Here is a 24101-nt window from a genome sequence, read left to right on the forward strand (position 1 = left end):
TGAAATGAGTTCTAGTATCTGGTTTAGGCTACTGTGGGGTGTTTGTTCCCATCTACTATTCCAGCCCAGCAGGGCAGATCAAGTCCACACTCTAGCTGAGCTTACAGGAGCCTTTGCGACCCACCCACATCTGACCTCAGATCCTCTGCTCTCTCTACTCATTCTCCCCACTGTACTGAACCCCAAGCTTTCAGCTCCAGAACTCGCCATGCTCTTTCTTACTGCTCTATGTGCTCCTGCTTCTGTCTGGACGGTGCTCACCCCTCCTGCCTTTGTCTGTCTTATACTCTCTCTGGCCCCCTGAGGTCACAGCACTTCTCAGTGTCAGGATGTTCTCAGTGAGGGAGGCTATTGATATAACATCATCCTGACACCCTCCACCCCCATCACAGCTCCCTGGCAAGCCCTGCATCTCTCCTGGTCTCCTTTATACCCTCTGCCCTTGGCCCATGCCCGGCAGATGGTGGGAGCTCAGTCAGTGCCGGATGCATGAATAAATGAGTAAATGTATAAACAAACGAACAGAGAGCAAAAGGAGTCCTCCACTCTCAGAAACCAATCCATTTGGTGACTACTTCACATGCCAGGCCCTGTTCTGGGCCCAGGAAGGAGAAGGCTCAGGGCAGTTTTCTGCCTTCATGGTCCTCCCTGTCCTAAGTGGTGGTACTATAATGCAGGTGATAATACTGATATCAGTCTATATTGCTATGATTTATCATCCAAACGAGGACCTTTGAGACCAAAAGGGTGTCATTAGTAATTGCAGTAAAGTGGTTACATAAAGAGGGGCTGTCTTGAGTCCCCCCCTGTCCACTGGGCACTTTCTTTGTGCCAATCTCTAGACTAATATCTTTGTACAGGTCATCTCATATGATCCTCACAATCGCCTAAGGGGATAGCTATAATTATTCCATGTTATAGGAAAGACAGGCTCAGAGATGTGTTCTGCCCAGGGTCACACAGCTGATAAGTGGCAGAGCTGGATTTGAACTCAGGAACTCAGCCCCAGAGACCATGTTTTTAACCACCTGCCTTCAGCAACGGCTGGGGCTCTCAGAAAGGTCAAGGGTAGAGGGGAGTGGCTTGGTTTTTGGAGCCAGACAGACTGGGAATGACATTCCCCACTCATAGCTGTGTGACCACAGCCAGCTCCATGACCTCTCTGTTTTTTTCATCTGTAAAACAGGGGAAGGGTTACTAACTCAGATCCAGTGAGACAGTAATGCAGGTGAAGTGCATTCAACAAATGTTTATCAAGTGTTGACTCTCTGCTTGGCCTTAGGGACAGTGCTGAACACGGCAGGCACGGTCCCTCCCCTTTGGAGCTCACAGCCTAGGGTGAAGATGAACTAGGGCATCAGTGGAGTTGCAGGACATCCTGGGAACACTGAACACAAGGAAGAGTTTGCCTAAACTGAGAAGGAGTTGGGGAGAGGTCCAGGGAGGAGTAGGGAATATTCTAGGAAGGAGAGACAGCATGGTAAAGGCTTGGAAGTGAGAGAGCACATAGGACATCAGGGGACTGAGGGTGTCAGAAAAACATGAGGGCCCATCAGAGGCACAAGCAAAGGACTGGGAAAAGAATCCACTTCCAGCTGAGTATTAGGAAGGCTTCTTGGAGGAGGTGGCTTTGGGCTGGGCTGGAAGTTAGAGCAAGACTTTGCCTTTCAGTCATAGAGGGCCGGGAGTCCTAGGTGGTAAGCGCAGCACCAACAGAAATGCAGAGGCGGGGCTTCTACACAGCAAAAACTAACAAAATGAAAAGGTAATCTATGAAGTGGGAGAAAATATTGGCAAATTATATATCTGATAAGGGGTTAATATCCAAAATATAAGTAACACATACAACTCAATAACAAAAAAAAAATCCAATTACAACATGGACAGAGGAACTGAATAGACATTTTTGCAGAGAAGATCTACATATGGCCAGCAGGCACTAATCATCAAGAAATCAAATCAAAACCACAATGAGGTATCACCTCACACCTGTTCGAATGGCTATTATCAAAAAGACAAGTGATAGGTGTTGGTAAGGATGTGGAGAAAAGGGAAGCCTTGTGCACTGTTGGAAGGTTGGACAGCTTGTAGCCACACAGGGGTAGACAGGCCTTGAGGGCAGATGTGGGGAGGGAACAGGAGAGGTTGGAGGCAGGTCAGGAAGGGCCTTAAAGACCACATGAGGATGTCTGGACTTCGTTTGTTGGGCTGTGGGGACCCATCAAAGGTGTTTGAGCAAAGGAGAGCCAAGATCACAGTAGGCTTCAAGAAGATCAGTAACGGAGAAGAAAAACTTTCAGGCGTGGAAGCTGCCATCTTTTCCCTTCAGAAGGGGAACAACCACTCTGAGAATTCTGTGATTTTCCAGAAGCTTTGTTACTTCCCTGTGTTTGTGACTTTCTAGTTCCTTGAAGTGATTACCCACAAAACCCCAAACCAGAAAGAGACTGGAACTGTCCCAACCTTGCTAGGAGGAAAGGAGCCCTAAGCGGGGGGCGGAGGCATAGGGAGCTGTTGGAGAGGGCAGACAAGCATGCCAAAGGGGGACCAGAGAGAAGGGCAGGGGCTGAGCCAGTGGGAGGGGGACCACAGAGAGATAGTCCGGCTTCTGTGATGTCCCTGAGTCCCTGCTGGATCCTGAGAAGGGCCACCCTCTGCCCCAGGCTGGGTCCCCTTCATCAGGCCCCAAAAGTCATGGCAGGTCATGGCAGATGGTATTCTGAGCTGTGGGAACCCATCACAGCCCAGAGAAGCCCCAGAAGCCCCCTCCAAGGAGAAGCCTACCCAGGGAATTCCAGGAGCCTCACCCCGAGTGGACGGTCAGCACCCGGACTCCAAGGTTCAGCCTGCTGCCCCCTCTGCATCCAGGAACTGGACTCAGAGACTCCCTGAGAAAGGCAGTAGCAAGGATACCAGACTGGCAGGCATGAGCCTCTCTGTGTGTGACCTTGGGCCAGCACTTCATGGCTCTGAGCCTCAGCTTCCTCACCTGGATCTTCCCTTGGCATGTCTCCTGGCTGTACTGTGAACATCACATGGGTCTACCGATAGGAACCCACTCTAAATGCTGAGGGACCGGGACAGAGTCAGGCTCTCAAGGGTCTCTTTCTATATTACATATTTTGTAATAGATACTTTTCAGTGTAGGCATATACTATATAAATGCTTTTATAAAAGTGATTTAAAATGACTATGAAGCTGAATGCGAAATTGAAATAGAAGAGGCCTTGTGGAGACACGGCTCTAATTCAAAGAAGGGGCATTAATGGGGGTCGTGGGGCCCCTCATCAGCTGAGGGTCAGGGCCCCTCAGCAAAAGCTTTCAGTCTTTCCCTCTTTTTCCAGGAACAAGGATGCTGGCTGTGAATAGGGTGGCGGAAGAATTGTGTAGTCAAGTGGCTCATCGTCTGGCAGGAAAATTCCAGCTCACCCGTTCCCATGGGCCCGCCTGAGTGGCGGGAGCCTGCAGAGGTTGACCTACGGTTCCCCGTCCTCCAGCTCCTGCACCCCTCTGCACAGGGGACTGTGGGTTCCAAGTCCCCCACCAGACTCTTGCTTATTATGTCCACTTAGCCCTCAGACTCCCTTAGCTCTCTCCTCTCCCCCAGTTCTTTCTCCTGGGGACCCACAGACCTAGAGGTCTGGAGTCAGGAGACCGGGGCTGGGACCCAGGCTTCCCCACTCACCTGCCATGCAAGCCGGCCTGGGCTTCGCCTCCCCTAGGGCTGACCTGGGGGTCGGCCAGGCCCAGGCTCCTATCCCCTCCCTGCCACACCGACCAGATGACATTGGGCAAGCCACTTCAACCCCCGTGAACTGGTGTCCCCTTTGTAATATGGGGACAATAGTAGCCCCTGGTTCACACGGTGGATGTAAGGGCAAATGAGAAGATGTGTGCAGCAACAGGACAGGCCTGGCACAGAGTAACTGTTCAGTAAGTGGGCACCGGCGCTCTATCCTCCTTTATCCCTTTGTGGCATCATTAGCTCCATTTACCTCTGGGGAAATGGGGGCCTGAGGCCAAATAATCCACTCAAGGCCCCATAAGGAGCAGGCCTGAGCTGGAGGGAGCCGAGGTCCCCTGACCTCCGGATGGAGGCTTTTCCCACGGGCGAGGGTAATCCGCATCTGGAATGTGGAGATTTACTCTCTTTACGGGGCAGGTCTGGGTATGGCTTATTCATCTTCTACCACAGCCAGGAGAGACGGGGTCACGGGCTCTAAGGCCAGGACCCCCAGGAGGGTGGGCCCTGCAGCAGGTGGGGTTTCCCTGGGGGTGGCTCAACCGCCCGAGTTGGCGGCTGGGCCCATGAGTCAGAGCTGCCCCACGTCTCTGTTCCTCTCCCCACTGGCAGCCACGGCCCCAGACTCCTGGAGGCAGTCCAGGGAGCCCTGTGGTTCCAAAACCAGGTGCCTGTCCCTAGGAACAAACTGAGAGGCCCCTTCCCCAGTTCAGAGTGAGCAGGGAATGGCCAAGGTCACGTAGTGAGGTGTGACAGATCTCAAGCTGAAACCTGGTTCCACCTCAGGTGACCCCTCCCAAAGGGCTCAGGCGGGAGGGCCAGGAAGCCCCAGGCTGGGTCCAGGACCTGTGCACCCTGCCCTCGGCCCCTGGCAGCTCCATTGCCCTGGCTCCCTACTGCCGCCTGGTCTCCCAGGCCTGCGCTGGGCAGTGGAGCCGACGTCCAGTCCTGAGCCGGCCAGCAGACACCGAGATGCCTGGTTCGTGCCAGCCCCACGCCACCGAGCTGCTGCAGCCATGGGAGGCCGGTCCGCACTCCTCTCCCAGCCTGGCTAGACTTTACTCTCAGAGACCCAGCCGGGCCGCCTTTCCCACCACCCCCCCGACCGGCCTTGTCCTGGTGGCTCTCACCCCACGTCTTCCTCCCTTCCTCTTCCCCTATCTCCTTCACCCTCTCTCCTCATTCCTCCTGCTCTCTGGACCCCTTGGGTGCTCTGTCCATCTGCCCTGATCCTACCTGAGACACGACCACTACTCACCGGGGCCTGGGATCTGGGCTTTAGCGGATGCCTCTCGATCTGGGCCCATGGGCAGAATGGAGGGAGGGGGCGGGGTGGCCTGGCTTAACAGCCAAAGCCAAAGCACATGGTGGGGCGGAGTGGGGCTGGCGGGGGAGCGCAGGCTCCCGACCCAGAGCCGGGCACTGCAGAGCCGGAAAAGCCTTCTCCTTTCACAACCTGGAAAACCAAAGCCTGAGGTCCAGGTCACCCGGCTACCGGCGAGGAGCTGGGGGGAGTGTGAAGACCTCCGTCTCACAGATGGAAGCAAGACTTGAGCTGAAGGGCCCCGTGCAGGGATCCTACAGCTGGGCGAGCCCGGCTGCCCTACCCCACTTTTGCCACCTTCCGGGCCCGGGGATCCAAACCTGCGAGACACCACGAGGTCTGTGGGTGAGAAGCACCAGGTTTAATATTAAAATCTTTCTTTAAAAAAAAAAGTACACAGAGAAGAAAAGTTGATGGCATACAAAATAGCACTTCTGTTGTATAAATGTGAGTTAATGTGAGTCCTAAAAATACTTGTAAACCTAGGTGATTACATCTTTGGTACCGTAGTGAGAACCCACGCCCTCTCCTTGACCAGGCTGCGGGGGTCCTGGGGCGCGGAGGCGCCAACCAACACAAGGGGCTGGTGCCCAGAGGCACTGACCTTCCCTCACCCTCCGTCCAGCCCTTCCCCTGCCAGCAGTCTCGGCCACAGCCCTCACGCCCCAGTTCCCTCCAGTGCCAACTGGGCTGGCAGACACAGTGAGGTGAGCATCCCCGGGCAGACAAAGCCATGTTCTACGGTTCCTGCCTCAGGGTGGGGCAGCTGGCAGGTGGGAAGACACCCCCCAAAGTACCCACCTCTTGTGCCCCTTCCTCAGGTCCCCCATCCAAGGTTTCTTGTCCGTTCACTGTCCTCTAGGTCTGCGGCACAGACCTGGACAGCAGGTACGAGTGGTGGGCTGTGTCAGGTGGTCTGACTTGCCGTCTCGGCCTCCTTTGCCCAGAATAGCTCCAGAGGTCATGTGGGTGCTGAAAGGGGTCCCACGGTCTCCCCATGTCCCTGGGGCAGCTTCTGGGGGCTTTCTAGGACACTGGCTGTCGCTCAGAGTCAAGGCCTGGGCAGCTGGCCTTTGGAGACTTGCCAGGGGCCTGGGGGAGGGGCACAGCGCCTGAATGCCTGGAGTGTGCTGTGTAGCCTGGAAACTCCCCAGACCCCAACTAACCCAGGATAGAGGTTTGGAGGGTTTATCTTTGCTTCATCTGGGCAAGTGTGCAACCCCTGGAATATTCTAGAATGTTAGTGCTGGCAGGGCACCAGAAGTCAATGAGTCCAACCTGCTCATTTTTCAACAGGGAAAACAGAGGGCGAGGGATTCCTCCAAGGTCTCTTAGTGGGTCCAATGCCACATTGGTCCATACACGTGGACACCTCTTGCAGGCACGTCAACACACTCATCACAGACGTGGGGCCCATCTGGCCCTGGAGACTCTGGTGAGTGGAGTAAGACTGGCAGTGATGAGGAAAAAGACCCCTGGATCCATGGGGCCAGGAAGACACGGACACAGGCATGTTATGGGGAGGTGTACCCCGAGTGCCTGGGGCAGGGGCTACAGGCCAGGGTGTCCTGTCCTTGGCTCAGCCCCCAGCATTAATTAAGCTTGGAAGGCCCCAGACCAGCCTGGGCCTGGGAAAGCAAAGACTGGCATTGAGGGGAGGTGGCTTCTGGATGAGACAACACTGTCCAAGGCCAGGCCCTAGCTCAGCCAGGAGCCAGAGATGCTAGGGTCCCTTCCCCAGCTCTTGGGCAGGAAAAAGTGCAAGGAGAGAGCTGCAGCTCCTTGAGGGGCAGCTGGCTGAACAGAAAAAAAGTTAACCTACCACCTCATGAACCTTGAGCATCTCCTCAGGGATTCCAGCCTCCATATCTGTCAGCCAGGGTGAGAATCCCAGATGGTGGGTTGCCAAGCCCACCTTTCCCACCTTACAGATGGGGAAACTGAGTCCCCTGGGAGAAGCCTGGCTCAGAGTCACATGCGCTCTCCAGAGGCAGAGGACCGGTCATGGTCCCTACGGTTCTCTTACCTCCTAAGCCAGCCCCAGGGGTCGGGGTGTGATGTGCCAGGGGCAGAAGCTTTCCAGAGGGGACAGCTGATGGGAACAGCCTGGCTGCTGGGAGGCTGGGCCAGGCCAGGAGGCGCAGGGTGCTGGGAGGTAGAGGGGGAGCTTCGGGTAGGGCAGGGTGGGGGCCAGCCCCTACAGGAAGCTGTCCTCCGCCTCGGCCCGAGGCCCAGGGCAGCTGGAATCCGGCGGCCGCTTGGGCTCTGGCTCCACCTGGGACTCAGGCTGGGGCTCTGGCTCTGGTTCCTCTTGGGGTTCCAGGGGGCTGTCACAGGAGATGGTAGAGGAGGTGTTGACTTCATTCAGGGCGGAGCTAGAGGCGGAAGGCAAGTGAGTGAGAGGCTGGGAGGGAACCACAGTGAAATAATACCAGCCTTAACGTAGAGCTTTCTATCTATCCACCCTTGCAGCGTGCACCTTACACATGTTAACTCACTGAATCCTTGTAAAGACTATGCAAGGCAGGCGCTGTGAGGAAAGTGCAGCTCAGAGAGGTTACATCATTGCCTTGCATCACACAGCGGGTAAGTATAGGAGTTAGGACTTCAAAGCAGATCGAGTTGATTGCTCACCCGTCAGTGTCTCTCTCCTGCATGCCTGAATGTATAATGATCTCATTTAATCCCCACAACAACCTCCAAATAGAAGTATTCTTACTGTTTTCATTTTACAGTTAAGGAAACTGAGGTTCAGAGAGGCGAAGCAGCTTGTCTGAGGGCACCAACATTCACAGCCCAAGCTGTTCGAAACTCTGAGCTCAACTCCTCTATACATTGGCTACTTGGAGCCTTGGAATGTTTGGGGCGTGGGTTTGGCCACATGGGGAACATCTAGTCCAGGCAACAGCTGGCCTTCCTCCAAAGCCCTCCCCATACCGTAACATCACATCCCGAGGCAAAAGAAAAGCACGAATCTCCTCCCCAGTCCGAATTCTGGCCTGAACTTCTGTAGGTACCTCTGCCTCCCTGTGCCAGGCTCCCTGGGGTCCTCAGGGCATGGTGCTAAAGGACAGACCACAGGGCTGGTGATGCCCATAGAGTAATACATGGCGTGCTGGGGATGCGAATTCGATTTTCCTCTTTTCCTCCTTAGGGCTAGGACAGGGCCTAGAGAGGGGCCAGAGTAGATGGCCTGTGGAGGCTCCTTTAAAGAAACAGCTACCTTACCATATATCCCAGGCCACTTTCTCTTACCAGCCTGCCATTTCCACTCGAGGTCATCAAAGGTCAAATGAGTTCAATTCTCTCTTCTATTCACTGGCAGGAATAAGTACTCACCCTAGGTAACTTACTTCTAAGGCAAGCCTGATGGCATGAAGACACAGACAGATACACACACAAAGACACACACACAAAGACACACACACACACACACACACACACGCTATGCATCCTACTGCTTTGGGCTGCAGGTCAGAATGGCTACCTGGCAAGGCTGGGGGAACCCTCCAGTGGTCCCTCATCAGCAACCTCGGGTTTGGGGTCAGGCAGGGGGATGATATAGTCGTTGTCACCCTCGTTGGGCTGCACAGCAGTGTAGAGGACGGAGCTGGTGTCCAGGGGGGATCGGAGGCCATTGAAGCCGGGCAAGCGGGCTTGGGACCGAAGGACGGCTGGGTGGTCGCTCCTCAGAAACTCCTCATCCACCTGCTGGTACTTCTGCTCGGCAGGGCAGGAAGAAGCCGAGACACAGGGAGGGTCAGACCAGAAATGCCTTTAGGGATCATCTAAGGGCAGGTTCTGACCCAGCCCCTCCCGCCTCATGTAAATAAAGCACCTGGTGCTCCGAGAGGAAGAATTGCCCAAAGCCCCACAGCTGAGCTGCTCTCCTACCCGGCCTCTCACCAGACAAGATGGGCTCAGGGTCACCCAGGGAGGGGACAGTGATCGGACTAGCACCCGCAACCCTAACTCTTCCCCCACTTCAGGGTAGACAGGCGCGGGCTCTCTGCCTGCCATGGCCTCCCTCGCTACTGAAGGGAGACAACTCCCTTCCAACTCACTGGAGCTGTAAACAGATGTGGTTGGGAGTGGGCTTAGGAATGGACTGAGGGAAAGGGCTGTGTCTGGGCCAAAGGACAAGTGCATCCCCCTCACTGTAGCTTCGTAGTTGGGCAGCGAGGGTTTTAAGGCCCTGCTGGCTCCGTAAGCCTTGTATGAGCCCGCCACAGGGTCCAAGTGGTCAGGCCCTCAGCAGTCATCTCGCCTGGGGTTGTTCAAACTTGTGACGGAGGCCCAGGACTTGGTCTGGGTGCAAAGGCATGAGGAAGGATGCAGGATGAAGGGGGCTGTAGGCTTCCTGCCCCCACTTTAAATTAATCAGCTTCCACATAGGATTTCACTTTTAAAAACTCTATGCTGCTAAAAGAAACTACACTCACAGCTCCAGCCCATCCCTTATTAGTACCAACAGGGAAACTGAGGCCCAGAGAGGGGAAAGGATGGTCCCCCAAATACCAGCATGTCACACAGAGCCTTGTACCCTGTGTCTACTTCTGGACCAGAACTCTCCGTTCCCCACCCCAACCCTGCCTCAACGTACCTTTTTTTTTTTTTTGCGGTACGCGGGCCTCTCACTGTTGTGGCCTCTCCCGTTGCGGAGCACAGGCTCCGGATGCGCAGGCTCAGAGGCCACGGCTCACGGGCCCAGCCGCTCCACGGCATGTGGGATCTTCCCGGAGCGGGGCACGAACCCATGTCCCCTGCGTCGGCAGGCGGACTGTCAACCACCGCGCCACCAGGGAAGCCCTCAACGTACCTTTTTGTAACCCTCGCCCAGCAGTCTCTCGAGAAGCAGCACCAGCTGGGAGAAGGGGGGCCGAATCTCAAACTTCTCTTCCCAGCACTTCTGCATGATCTCATAGCTGGGGAGAGGGGCAGAGGGGTCAGGGTCTCTGGCTCAGGGTCTGCCACCTCCCAGAACAAGGGGAGTTATGAAGAGTTTGGAGGGGAGGGGTTTTTTCCATTACTGTACCTGCATGTTCCCTTGGGAAGCCCTCCCACCATCCTCAGTTCAGTGGTCCCATGGGATTGATCACACCTTGGTGAGCACATGACATGGGCATGGCCAGTAGGCATTTTTATCCCCTTAGCTCAGTGGCTGGTTTTCTGGATGGGGAGGTGACCCCAGCTGAGCCCTTGACAGTCACCTCTGGACCTTTCACTGGAACTATGGTGAAAACAGCTAGGACGTAGCCATTTGGACGGTGCCAACCTGAGAGTGAGGCTGACGCGGAGGAGAGCAGAGCCCCGCGGTAGGATGAGAGAGTGTAGATGATGTCTTATGAACAACAGGATCCAGCTATACCTACATTTGTCTACATCTCTGAACTAATAAATCTATTTTCGGCTTAAGCTGGTAAAGTTGGATATCTACTGTTTGCACCCAAAGTATCTTCCCAAGCGCTCCACTCACATCTCGTCAGAGGCGTGGGCAGGCTGGGCCATGCGGTAGCCCCGCTTGATGGCATTGTAGAACTGCTCGTTCATGGGCAGCTCTGGGTACGGGGTGCCACCTGTTAGGGAGCAGAGACAAGAAACACAGGCTCAGGTGTGTCGGAACAGTGGCAAGAATCTTCCTCCATGGGACAGGGAGAGGCACACCAACCCCGGCGTCGGTGAGGGTGCAGTGGCCTTGGCATTGGGAAATGTGGGCTCCCTCATAGGCTCTGGACAGAGACTGCATGCCTCCCCAGAATCAGAGAATCAGAGAATGCCGGAGCCAAGCAGGCTTTTTGATGTCACTGTCCAGATTCATCTCTACTGAGATGGGGAGGTAAAGAGATCCAGAGAGGGCAAGAGACTTGCCAAGGTCACACAGTAACAAGAAAGCAGCAGAGCTTCTGAGCCCTGTCCCAGAGCCCATCCCACAGCCCCACCAGGATGAAGGTGTGAGCGGTCAGGGCGGACGCTGCGCCGTGAGGCTGAGGACTGGAGGAAGAAGGAAGCGTACCCAGGGTGAAGATCTCCCAGAGCAGGATCCCGAAGGACCACACGTCGCTCAGGGTGGTGTAGAGGCTGTTGAAGATGCTCTCGGGGGCCATCCACTTCAGAGGCAGGAAGGTCTGCGGGAGGGCGGAGGCTGCTGAGTGCAAGGAGGGGCCGGGCCCCACTCTGCACCTGGGAGCCGGGAGGAAGCCTGGCAGTTCCCACCCCCAGCTCTTTCTCACTTCTCGGTCCCTGAGGGCCCATCTCTGCTGGTGCACGGTTCCCACGCCCATCCCACTGCTGGTCAGAGGATCAGGAGGCTGAGTTTCTTTTCGCACAAGCTGGGGACATGGTAACCCCTGTCCATGAGGGAGAGCCCCAGGGTCTGAGGCTCCTCATGGAACAGGCTCCCCTTCTTGACCCTAGGAAAGGCCCTGCTGTGGGGAAGAAGAGACGTGCCAAGGTGTCACCCAGCTCTCATCCTAGCTGCCTTAGATCTCTGGGCAGATTCCTACGCGGGAAGTGCAGACATGAGTGGGAGGCAGGATGGTCACCTTTGAACCAAATACTGCCTGCCATCTACTCATCTGTCTTAGCCTGTCACCTGGGCTTCTTGCTCTGTTCACCATCGCCGCTGGGTCAGCACATTTGGCCTGTTGCCCCCTCAACCTCCCCAGGACCCTTTACAGCTGGTCCCTTGCCCCCTGCCACGACCAGCAAATCTGAGCCCCCGGCCTACCCCACGGGCCTCGGCGTCTCACCCCCGCCCCATGCACAGCTAGTGGCTCCCCTTCCCATCCCTGCACACAGGGATAGGCAGGCAGAGCCCATCGCCACTGGGAAGGTCAGGCCACGAGAACCCTGTCCTGATCTCCCATGAGCCACAGCCACGCGAACCATGAGGACGGGGAAAGGCACTCACACTGCCTTTGGAGATGTAGTTCGAATCCCGCATGATGTCACGAGCCAGGCCAAAGTCGCAGATCTTGACCAGTTTGCCCTCACAGATGAGCACATTCCTGGCTGCCAGATCTCGGTGGACGCACTGGGGAGGGAGGAGACGGGAGCTGAGACCGTGGGGGGCAATTCTGGGGAAAGACTCTCCGTGTCAGGGGCTTTGGGAAATACGCATCGCTGCTCAGGTGTGAGGGGCCGCCAGGTGTGAGGGCATTTGCCGTCCTCACCCGCCAGAGGGCTGCCGTACGGGGCCATGTACTGGGAGCACCCTGGCTGGCTGGGTGACCCACCTCCCCAGGACCCCACTGTGCTCACTGTGACCACACATACATTCTTGGAGGCCAGGAACTCCATGCCATTGGCCACCTGGTAGCTGAAGCCCACAAGATCCGTGTAGCTAAGTACTGGGGACTCGTTGATTAAAGTCACCCGGCAGGTCCTCTCAGGAGCTAGGGAAGAGCAGAAGGACACCCACTGTCTTGTGTCTCCCTGGGGCTAGAGAACTCCTGGCCTTTGGCTCGTGGAGGCTGAATGTCCCAGAGAGAAGACTCCTGATCCTCTAAGCCTCCCACAAAAGGAAAACAATTTCCAAATATCTAACTTAAATTCTCCTTCTTTATCAGAGCCCTCATTGGCCAGAAAAACTTTTGGCTTTAGCCCTGGGCCACCTTTGCTCAGCCTGGCCTGCCTGCTCTTTAGGGACTCTAGATCAGCCTGGCACCTGTAGACCACTCTTCCCCAAGGCCCCAGCAGGTCAGGCACCCCTGTGCCCACCCTAGCTCCTCCCCTCCCTGTGGACTGTGTACACGTCTCTGGACCCAGAAACAGGGGGTTCATATTGGGGTTCCACCACACAGCAGCTTTGGGCAGGTGGCTAGCCTCAGTTTCTGCATCTATGAAATGGGCACAAGGTCACCTTCCTAGCAGGGTTGTTGCCAGGCTGGGCAGAGGAAAGGTTTCGAAAAGAATGTATGACTACATGGGACTTCCCTGGTGGCGCACTGGTTAAGAATCTGCCTGCCAATGCAGGGGACACGGGTTCGATCCCTGGTCCGGGAAGATCCCACGTGCCGCAGAGCAACTAAGCTCGTGCGCCACAACTAGTGAGCCTGCGCTCTAGAGCCCATGAGCCACAGCTACTGAAGCCCGCGCGCCTAGAGCCCGTGCTCCACAACAAGAGAAGCCGCCGCACTGAGAAGCAGCCCGCGCACCGCAACGAAGAGTAGCCCCCGCTCGACGCGACTAGAGAAAGCCCGTGCGCAGCAACGATGACCCAATGCAGCCAAAAATTTTTAAAAAATTAAAATTAAAAAAAAAAAAGAATGCATGACTACATAGGTGTGAGGACCCTGTGCGCACCCACCGGAGGGGACGTAGTTATCATAAGGAGCCATGTAGTTGGAGGACTCGATGTCTGCGTATTTGACGTCCCCTTTCATGTCCAGCATGGGCACGTAGTCCACTGACTCATCTTTGCTCATGTCCATGTAGCCACCATCGCTCTCCCCAGGCAGGGACACATGGCTGGGGGCAGAGGAGCGTTACAAAAGGAGAAGCACAGGCTCTTCCCTCTCTTCCCCTTCCTGCAAGGCCCCATCACTCATGCATTTCTTCTCTCCCTCACTCTTGCATGCCCACACAGTCTGTCACAATATGAATGACCATGTAGTGAGCCCTTCCAGCCAACCTCAGGCCCACGCTGAGCTGGACACTGGGTCTGCCAAGATGACCTAGGACCCCGGGTGTGTCCTCAGAGAATTTACGTCCAGGGGTGATTCCAGCAACCCAGGACCAGGGTCACAGGAAGGGCCTGTACCCAAGTGCCTTCCTGTGGCCACTACAGCACCGTCCAGCCACGATGCCCTGCAAGTGGGCAATGAATCGCCTTAATGCCTCTGCCTGCAGCAGCAGCTCCCCCGAGAGCTGAGGGACTATGTACACATGTGTCTCTAGGGTTAGAGAAAAGACTGGAAGGAAATCAATCAAAATATTGGGGAGGACACGGGTGAGTTTTAATGTCTTCTAATGCTATTCTGAACTTACTCTTGCCTCTGCAATAAACATGTGTAGCTTTTGTAATTAGCAAAAGAACAAAGAAATGTTATTTTTGGAAAAGAAAAAGAAGAAAGGGGATGAGCTGCCCTGGAGGCACTGGAGAGACTGGTGTGGGGAGGAGGGGGGAGGCTGTGGTGAGGCAGGAGTAGAGTGTGGAGCACTACAGAGGGGGTCATCCTGGGACAGGAGGGCCCCAGGTGCCCCCTGTCGACAGGAGATGAGATGGGGTGGGGTGAGGGGTCAAGGGGGTCACCCCCTCTGAGCCTCCAGAGTGCTCAGCGCAGGGCCTGGCACACCACGGCAGTCAGCAGGTGGTAGCCGATGCCACCATCATCACCACCGTCATTGTTTTGCCCACCTCTGGGGTGGCCAGGGGCCAGGTCTTGAGCTGGCTGGTGAAACAAGTGAAACCTGGTTCCAGGAGTGGCTCTGCCCGCCCTCACCTCAGCTTTCTGTCCTGGACAAGGAAGGAGTGAGCAGGCGCTCCTCAGGGCTCCCCACAGATTCAGGTCCCGCCCTCCCTCCAGTACCTGGGCAGCGGGAGCCCAACGGGCAGGGCGTTGCTGTAGAGCTCAGCGCTGGGCGGGTGGCGCTTGTTGGAGCAGCGCTGCAGAAAGGTGTGCTTGTTGCGGTGCAGGTAGTCCACCAGGTCGCCGTAGCGGCAGTACTCGGTGATGATGAAGATGGGCCCTGCGGAGGGACAGGCTCAGGGACAGTCCCGGGGCGGGGGGGGAGGTCTTCCCATCAGAGCCATGAGGCTAATGACGGGTTGCACGTGGGTCAGCAAAGAGGCTTAGGTGCCAGGCAAACCTGGACTTTCCTGACCGTGAGCAAGGCACTTAGTTTCCCTGAGCTTTACTTTCCCCATCTATTAAATGGGGCTAGTAATATACCCACCCCAAAGGGCTGCATTGAGTATTCATGAAACAATGCCTTTGTCAGCTCAGCTCAATGCCTGGCAAGTAGCAAGCACAGGGTTAGCTGTTATTGATAAAGCTGATTCTGGAGCCCAGGATACAAAATAAACAAAGGTAACTCTTTATTACCAGGTTACTGTTTAAATTCAAACACGATACATTGACTTAAAGTCAATCAGTGACAGCTTAAACATACTGGTGGAATCAAAAATTTTGAAATGTGTGATCACTGCAGACATAAGTTGGCCTACGCACACAGCGTACTTCTGTATTCTGTTTTTGTTGCACAATACCGAGGAAAATCCCAAATCTCACAATAAGAAGCTGCAAATAGTGCTAACATTTTTTTTTGGCGGCCTAACTTGTAATCAGAGCTTCAAATAAACACATTTGGCTGGAGAGACCTTATTCTATGATCCGAGTGACAGCAGCTCACAGTGAGCAAGCTAGTTGGTGGGCTCCAGAGGTGGGGCTATAACTCATTTCAGTGTCACAGGAGCTGTCACTTTTGATAGCTTTTAAAAGGTATTGTAAACAAATAAATAAGTAAAAATAAAATAAAATGTATCGTGAACATTTTTTCAGTGTCAGAGAACCCCTTGATTTGGAAGCCGCTAGGACTGGTGAACTAAAGAGTCCTTTGGTCTTGAAGGTGATGTGATTTGGTGACTTGCTAAATCCCACACCCATCTGCCTCTGTGAAGTGAGGGCACCAGACAGGGTGCGCACGGACCCTCCAGCTGGAGTGTCCTGTCCGTAAACTGAGGAGGGGGCGGGGAGGGGCCAGGCTTTGGCCACTGGCACTTCCCCAGAATCCTCTAGGGGTGGGTTGTACCTCCTTTAGTGCAGGCCCCCAGCAGGTTAACCACGTTCAGGTGGGGCCCGAGGTGACTCATGATCTTCAGCTCCGACATGAGAGCTTGCTTCTCGCTGCTGCGGGCTGTGGCTGAGGGAGAGAGGGGGCCCTCAGGCTTGGTCCAGTCACTGAGGCCCCGCAGACGCCCCACTGGAGCCTCTTCCGGCTCTTCTGTCCCAGGCTGGGCTGTAAGACCCAGGTGGCTGAGGGAGATGAGGAGCCGTGCACAGGAGAAGAGGAAAGAGGATGGGAGGAAGATGGAGGAGGACAGGAGGCTCCCGGAGGAGGGGGCAGGGTGAGAAAGCCTCTTTCCCAGAGCAGAATCAGGAGTGCTGCTGGCTCTGGTGTGAGTGCACTTCCTGTGCCCGGAGAATCAGCGGGAGGCCTGCTCTGGGAATGCCTGAATGTGCGGGGAGGGGGCAGCGGAGAGGTAAGGGAGGGGCGGGCTCCCAGGACTCACATTTCAGCATCTTGACGGCCACTTTCATGGTAGCCTGTGAATGGCTCAGGCCGTGAGCCGTGGCCTCCACCACCTGGCCAAAGGCCCCGGAGCCCAGGGTGCGTCCTGGGGAAGAGATGATCTCTCAGCTCCTGGCGCACTAGGAAGCTGCACCCCCCTACACTCTCTGAGGTCAAGCTAGACATCCCTCAAGCCACCCTGGACTTAAGGTGTTTCTCCGACGGACCCTCCTAAAATCACAGCGCTTCGCAGACCATCCTGGTCTCGCCTAAGTCCTGCCTGCTTTCTGGCCCCTCTTTAGTCCCTGGAGGCCTTCTTCTCCCCACAGAGGGGAGCACAGCTCCTCCACGCTCTCTCAGCCTCTCCAGCTAGACTAAGCGCAGGCCTGGCACTCAGCCTGCCCTCAACTAATACTTCCTCTCTCGCCATGAAGGGGTCTCATCTCACACCATCATTGGATCATAGGACCTCAACGTTGGACGGTCCCTGGGGGATCATCTTGCCGCCACTGTACAGAGGGCGGGGCCCTATGGCCAGAGAAGGCAAGACGTCAGCACTAGGTCTCAAAGCTAATCATGGCAAGGCTGTGCTCAGACATCAGTGTTCCCACCCGCCTCAAGTCCCCAGACTGCCGCTTGAGGCCTCCCTGGGCTGACCAAGCACAAGCTGGTCCCGCGGCAGCTCCCAGGTGGAGTCGTAAGGCAGCTGCATAGGGTCCACGTAGATGTATTCATGGCCATCAGAGCTCACAGATTCAATCACTTTCCATCGGATCTCATAGCGTGGCTTCTGCAGGACCAAGACGAGGGATGGATCATCAGAGGGGGACCACTAGGTCCAGCTCCTTATGAAACAGATGGGGCAGGAAAACCTGAAGCCCAGAAAGGATTAGGGGCATATCTGAAGCCATACAGCATGTTATCAATAGAGCCAAGGCCTTCATGGGCTCCACGGAACAGATGTTGGGGGAGGTGCTGAGGAACAGCTGACAGCTGAGGGGCAGGCTCATCAGAACCTCCGTACCAGCTTCTCCCAGAGCCTGGGCCGCTCCTCAGATGGGAAGACGGGAGCAGGCAGCGCTGGAAGGTAACACAAGGCAGGGACATTCTACTGGATGTGGATGGCCCCTCCCCACGCTGGATCAGTCACAGTGGGAATCTCAGAAAGATATAACCTTAGAGTGTTGAAATCATAGGAGGTTGGAGTCACAAGATTGGGATCTGAGAATGATAGAATCATGGGGCGCTGCAATCCTGTGGTGGAATCATGGAACGGTGAAAGCTCAGAACAGTCCATTGAAATGACAGATTTAAAGGATTAGAATGCCTTTCAGTAGAAGCCTGGGAGTCTCTGTGGGTCAGAGTTGGAAGAATGCTGGAGCCCGTGCAGTCCACCCTGAAGGTCCCATGCCCCGTGGTTGCGATGGGCAGGGATGATGCCTGAGCAGGACTCTGGATGGAAAGCGGGGTGCACAGCACAGACAGGGCACCCTGGATGGCCTGGACCAGGCCCACGTTGCCCAGGCTGCTGGGGTTGAAAGCAGCTCAAACACGCAGCATCACTTCACACCTGAGCTCCACGCTGGGCCCCGACCATGGCCCGATCCTCCAGCAATAGGGGATTGCGGGGGGGTCCATGCAAAGAATGGTGTGCCAGTCTGCACCCATCAGGCAAGGGTGGGGCTTACCTTCTGCCAGAGCATGATGAGGATGATGAGGGAGATGATCGTGAGCACCACCAAGGCCAGGATTGCCGAGATCACCACCACCTTGAAGGGTAAGGCTGGAAGCAGAGACAGGAGCTGCTTATGAGCAGACAGGGCGTTTGGCAGCTCCCCTCCCTTCAGTCCACCCCTGGTACCACAAATCGCTCTCTGCCCAACCTGCCCCATCCCCCTTTGGCCTACGATGTCAGACCCTTAGCCTCTCCCCTCTGGGCCACATCTCCAGCCCCTTGCATAAATACCCCATGCCCTTCAGTAACTACCCCTGGATCACTACTGGCCGCCAAATCCCTTCAGCCCTTGCCAGGGTCAGTCTGGCCTGTCTGCCGTAGCTCCAGATGGGATGCAAGCTCCTGACAGCTGGGCTGTGGTTCACCTCTCCTCTGAATCCACGCCCTCATTGGGGCTGTCACTGCTAGGACAGAGCCTGACTGAGAGGCCAATGGACCCAATAACTGAGCTCCCATAGCCTGAGGCATCCAGACTGCAGAAAGGAGCCGGTTTCCTCCCCCATAGTGATGGTAGTTGTAAAGTACATCGGGGTGTGGGCCAGGGAACTGGGGTAACCAAGTAGGGCCAACTCTGGGTGCCCCCCCCAAGCCCTGAGTGTCCTCTACCCCCAAAGCCTCAGCCTCTTTGCTGCACAGATACCCACTCCTTCCCACTCCCTCCACATCCACCCTAGCCAGACCCTCACCTCCCCTGTCCTGCCCCTCTGGCCACCCATGAAGTCCCCTGGGAACTCACTCCCTCCTCCTGTGTCACCCACCTGCCCTTCTCTGCTCGCTAGAGAGCTCTGTCCCTCCTCCTCAGGGACTCAGACCAACATCACTCCTCTCCTCCTTTTCCCCATCCTGGGAAGGAAGCCTGCATCTTCTAGGGAAGCCATTTCCAAGTAAAAAGAGGGGCCTTCATCCAGCCTTGGAAATTCCCCGTGGGCTGGTACATGGCTTCCCCCTCAGTGGCACACAAAAGTTTTACTTCTGCTTTGCTCAGAGCTGGTCTGCACGTGCCCACTTGCTCGAGGATATGTGTGCATGTGTGGGAGTGTGAGTGAGATAAGGCATTAAAACCCATCACCCATCCCACCACAGGGCAGGGGGAGGCAGGTCTGCGTAGAGCAGTATCTGCCTGTATAAGCCCATGGACCTACCTAAGTATAGGCATAAGTGTGTCCAAAACACCTTGGACAGTCTTCATATCTCTGCTTGCACTGGCTTCTGTCTTCTCCTGCAGCTCCCTCCTTTACTAGTCCCCTCCTCCTTATCTCCTCCCCCAGCCCCTAAATATATACACTCTGTTCTCCAGCCAGGTTGAATTCCTTTCATTTCTCTGAACCCACTTTGCCTCTGGGCTTTTGCAGAGGCTGTTCCGTCTGACCAGAGCACCATTCCTCACCAGGCTAACTCCAGTTATCTTTCAGGTATTGACCTAAAGCTTCCTTTTACCAGGACACTTTCCTGAATCCCACAGCTGGGTATGGAGCCCCTTCTCCCTTTAGGCTTTCCCCCCAAATGCTGACCCCCACAGTGAGGTTGCCTAGTTCCTTGTCTGCCTCCTCTCTGCACCGTGGGCACTAGGAGGACAGGCAGGGCTGGGCCTTCTCCAGTGAGAAGCTGCGACCCTGTGACTATTTACTGAATGAGGAAATAGGTGAAAAAATGAAGCACGTGCACGCAGGTCCACGCATGCACAGGGACTGGCAGGTAGCAAAAGCGTCTGGGCACTGTAGGAACTGTTCATACGGATAAGAATTATGCATGGATGTGTACCTGCTAACAGACATGCACGGCACAGCAAGCATATGTGTATGGGGATTGCGTCGCACAGTTTTACAAAAAGGTGTGCTGCATCTCCACGCTTACAGACGTGCACTATGCCAGTGTGCACACGTGCACGGGAGTTGTACATTGTTTGCACACTTGTATGGGGATTGTGCACCTGCACGTACACGCCTACAGACGTACACACGTGGGTTTATATACCTGCCTGGGGATCGGGGTGCTCATGTACATGGTTTACAAACATACCCTCAGTGGGTTTATACCCATAAACGTGCTTGTGTACATGCTTACAGACACACGCTCTAGCTTTACACATGTATGTGGGGATTGGGCATTCTTCACTACTTGCTTTACAAACCTACACTTGCAGGGTTTGCACCCACGTCAAGGATCAGGCATGCTCGCGTACACAGCTTAGGACACACATACAGTGCACATACAAAAGAAGACAGCACTGTTCATCGTCATGGCTTATACACATACACTCGTGGATGTACACATGTGTGGCAATACTGTGCTGCTGTGCAAATGCCTGGGGAGATACACCCACAATGCTCCTGAACGCTGACTTTAGCCTGCTGTGGGCACACAGGCACAGTTCCAAGTACAGCAGGGTTGAGGTGGGGGTGAGGGGTCGTCAGGGGCTACGGAGGATGGAGGACTCACAATGTGGCACCACGGTGACCTCCTGAACGTCTTGGCCCAGCAGGTTGTGCAGCGTGCAGCGCACTGACAGCGGCTGATCCACACGGCGCAGGCGCAGCGTGCTCACCACCTCGAACTCCTGCTCCTCTGCCCAGTACGTCACGTTCGTCTCCAGCAGGCTCTCCTCCTCGGAACTGTTCCCCAGTGGCGTGGGAGGCAGCTCCAGCGGACACCTGCCGGAGAACCAGCCAGGTCGGCTTCCAGTCCCTTGCTTCCCTATGCGGGTGGGAAAACTGAGGCCAAAAGCAGGCAGAGCCACCGGGTGGTGGTAGAAGGAAGCTGGGCGCGTCCAGTTCCTTTTTCCCACTGCCTGGTCCTGAGTTGGTTCCTCCCGTGATCCCTCAACTGACCAGCAGGGGCGCACCTACCCCAGAATTGAGAACCTGGATTGCAAAATCCACTCCCTTCCTTTGACCCTCAGGGTTAAGGTAAGGAAAGGCAACAATTTAGGTCATGCAGAGCATCTCCAAGAAGCCACATCTTCTACGATATGGATCTAGCCTGGAACAGTGTTCCCAGAGGATGGTGTTGGACTAGATGACCTTCATTGGGTCCTTCCAGTCAGCTATGGGTACCCTGGGAGACCCTGGCCCAGGGTCTGCTCACCTTTTGAGGTCGCTGCAGGTAGACCAGCTGAGGTGTGGCTGGGGCATGCCCCGGCCACGACAGCGGACTGTCTGCTCGCCGCTGGCAGGGTGGCTCTCGCTCAGCTCCAGCACACGGACAGGCACTGCAGGGAGAGGGGCACGGGCCAGGAGGTGGAGAGGTCAGGATAGACAGTCAGTAAGAAAGGCCCTCAGGGAGGACCTGGTCCAGAGTCTCCCTTGGGGGGAGGGGAGCTTCAGACGGCAGGTGAACATTAAATACCAGGAATCACCATGTGAAAACTGACAGATTCCCCTTCTGGGTACTTCAAAGGGAAAGTCTCAGTAGGGTGCTAGTCTGTCTTTAACACCTCTCTGAGATTTGCTAATCTTCCCTTTTAACAAAGAGAGGGCAGGCCTGAGGATCAGAGCCCTGGACCGGCAAGAACATGCAGTTAGAATTTAATAGCACTGTTTTGTTTTCTCAGAGTTTATTTTAGTGGTTGCTTTATATTTATGACATGTGATGCTGATTTTCCATCTACAGTGGAGAAGTTCACTTTTCATTCAAAATAAATTTATTTTTAGAGAGTCAATTCAAAAAAACATTAAGTCATTATTGTGTCATTTCTCTGCTCAGAATCCTGCAGTGGCTCTTCATTTCAGTCACAGTAAAAGCCAAAGTCCATACAAGCGCCCAGGAAGGCCTACACGATCTACCCTCTCCTGTCCCCCCAACTGCCCCGTCTCAGCTCTGACCTCATCTCCCACCGCTCTCCCCTTCACTCTGTTCTGGCTACACAAGCCTTTCTGCGTTGCTCCTGCCTTTGCACTGCCTGGTGTGCCCTTCCCCCAAATAGTCACTTGGCTAATGCCCTCACCTTCTTCAAGTCTTCACACAAATGTCATCTCCATGCAGCCAATCTTGATCATGCTATTTGAAATTGTAACTCTCCCCACTCCCCTGCCCCCAGGACTCTACCCTCCTTACCGAGCTTTTCTGTTTTTTTGTTTTCTTTCACAGCACTTGTTACCTTCTAACCTTGTACATGGTTTGCTGTTTTTTCCCCTTTTTTGAATGTTTATCTTCCCCGCACTGGGATGCAAGCTCCACAGTGGCAGGGCCTCAAGAACCTTGAATGGACTGGCATATTGTAGTTGCTCAATAAATATCTAATTAGTACTATAGTGTAAGTGGTGTGTGAGAAGGAAAAACCATGCCACTGGGATGTGAATGCCTGAGGTTTTGTAAACACCAATCTAGCCCAATGACCTTCTCGCAAAGCTGTGGAAACTGAGGCCCAGAGAGGGGATGTGCACGCAGCAGTGGTCAGTGTCAGAGCCTGGCCTAGAACCCAGCCTCCTGAGTCCTGGACTCTCTCTTCTCCTCCTCCTGTGGGTGGATGGACAGTGTAGGAATGGCAAGACAATGGGGGTGGGAGGGTCAGGGGAAGGAAAGCAGGGTGGAAGGCTCCTCACCGTTGACCTGCAGCTGGAAGGAGAGCTGGGCTTCAGCATCCTCATGGAAGGCCCGCATGGTGTAGCGGCCAGCTTCAGCCACCTTCACCCGCACCAGTGTCAGTTCTGACACATACCTGATGAGGAGGACAGGCCAGGAGACCCAGCTGTCAGAGCTGGAAGAAGTCCTACAGCCCCCACCTTTCTTGTAAAGACAGAAAAACAAGGTCCAGGGAGTGGAAGGGGAGTGTCAAGGTCACATGGGTATCAGTAGCAGTGCCAGGACTTTTGAATCCCCACCCATAGGCAGCTCCAGTGAGTCAAGGGGGAGGGTTAGGACGGATGGGGTGGGGGGCGTGGTGGAGGGGAAGCACCATCTCCATCCGTCCACATCTCATCCCTTTCAGAAAGGCCTGACACTGCTTTATTCTAACATGCAGCACCTCAGGTCAGTCTGCTAATCTCCAGCCTCAGGGGAACCATTCTTGCATAGGTGCAGTGGCCTGCCTGCACCCTCTTCTCCAGTCATCCTGCCTTTTTATCCGTGGCTGCTTCCGGCTGACTCCACCCATCACAAGGACAACTAAACATCTGGGTGATCGGATGACCAGAGTCCGTTTTCCCCTCTAGACAGGAAACTCTAGGAAGGCTGCAACTGTCTGTTCTGGTCTATGCAGCATCCCCAGTGCCTGGCACAGGCCCCTGGTATGGCGCCTGGCATGTAGTAGGCTCTCAGGAAAGATGGGCCTCGATAGGTTTGCCAAGTAGCTTAAGGCTGTGGGCTGCCTGCCGGCTGCAGAGAATAGTAACTTCAAGAATGAAGCGGACAGGCCGCCGCTCACCGGGTCTCAGACACATTGCGCGTGGACAGCGCAACCTCGCCGGCGCCGGAGTCACCCAGGGTCCGGTTGTCCTTGAACCACATGACAGTGGGCGGCGGGTAGGCCTCGAACACCACCTGCAGTGTCCGGCTGCGGTGAAGCTCCGCGAATTGTACAGGGTCCAGCTCTCCCAGCAGCCGCACGTAACCGCTCTCTGCAATGGGCGGCCGTCAGGGGCGGGGCTATGCCCGGCCTCCAATGGGGCAGCACCTCCTGGGGGCGGGGCCTCAGGTTTTAGGAACTGAACCAGCGAAGGAGTTACCTGAGTTGGGGTTCAGGTGGGTACTGTGATGGAATGGAGCAGGAGCCGAATTTGGGGCTGATACTGGTTTGGGGGCTGGGCTCAAGATTGGGACTGGGGTTGTAGTGCTCTTTGGTGTGCTCTGTCTCAGGATTGTGGCGGAGATGGGTTACAGCCTGGCTGAATTTGGGGATGGGGCTGCCTGGCCCGGGGATGGCAGCTGGGATTTAGAAATCGGGTTGGGGCTCAGGTTCTGGCTAGGCGGGAAGTCTAGGTTGGGATTAGGATTGGAATTGGGGCTGGTACTGTGCTTTGGTTCTGGTTTATCCTGAAAAGGGGGCTTTGCTTGGCACTAAGGCTAGAGATGGATTAGAACATGGCTGACAGTACCCCAGGGCTGTGACAAGGTCTGGGTCCAGTTCAGAC

At 55.3% G+C, this 24101-nt stretch overlaps 1 protein-coding gene across 3 annotated transcripts in view; it reads right to left on the reverse strand.

The window, feature by feature from the left end:
• Positions 1 to 5166: 5166 nt before the first annotated feature.
• Positions 5167 to 24101, reverse strand: part of PDGFRB (platelet derived growth factor receptor beta) — a gene marked incomplete at its 5' end in the record, with an annotated part of 38757 nt that continues 19822 nt past the window's right edge. The window contains 17 exons of one of the 3 annotated variants that reach the window (XM_079916837.1): positions 5167 to 7441; positions 8554 to 8786; positions 9886 to 9991; positions 10543 to 10642; positions 11080 to 11191; positions 11977 to 12099; positions 12342 to 12460; positions 13375 to 13535; positions 14597 to 14756; positions 15819 to 15929; positions 16300 to 16404; positions 16956 to 17088; positions 17987 to 18081; positions 20473 to 20684; positions 21118 to 21241; positions 22575 to 22690; positions 23396 to 23588. In XM_079916837.1, the coding sequence (XP_079772963.1) occupies positions 7264 to 7441; positions 8554 to 8786; positions 9886 to 9991; positions 10543 to 10642; positions 11080 to 11191; positions 11977 to 12099; positions 12342 to 12460; positions 13375 to 13535; positions 14597 to 14756; positions 15819 to 15929; positions 16300 to 16404; positions 16956 to 17088; positions 17987 to 18081; positions 20473 to 20684; positions 21118 to 21241; positions 22575 to 22690; positions 23396 to 23588 (2381 nt within the window). In that variant the 3' untranslated portion in view covers positions 5167 to 7263. The remainder of the gene's footprint in view (positions 7442 to 8553; positions 8787 to 9885; positions 9992 to 10542; positions 10643 to 11079; positions 11192 to 11976; positions 12100 to 12341; positions 12461 to 13374; positions 13536 to 14596; positions 14757 to 15818; positions 15930 to 16299; positions 16405 to 16955; positions 17089 to 17986; positions 18082 to 20472; positions 20685 to 21117; positions 21242 to 22574; positions 22691 to 23395; positions 23589 to 24101) is intronic. The other 2 variants (XM_079916836.1, XM_079916835.1) reach the window with 2 other exon arrangements.

The sequence above is a fragment of the Stenella coeruleoalba genome (genome assembly GCF_951394435.1).
Source record: "Stenella coeruleoalba genome assembly, chromosome: 3".
In the NCBI taxonomy this organism is placed as follows: domain Eukaryota; kingdom Metazoa; phylum Chordata; class Mammalia; order Artiodactyla; family Delphinidae; genus Stenella; species Stenella coeruleoalba.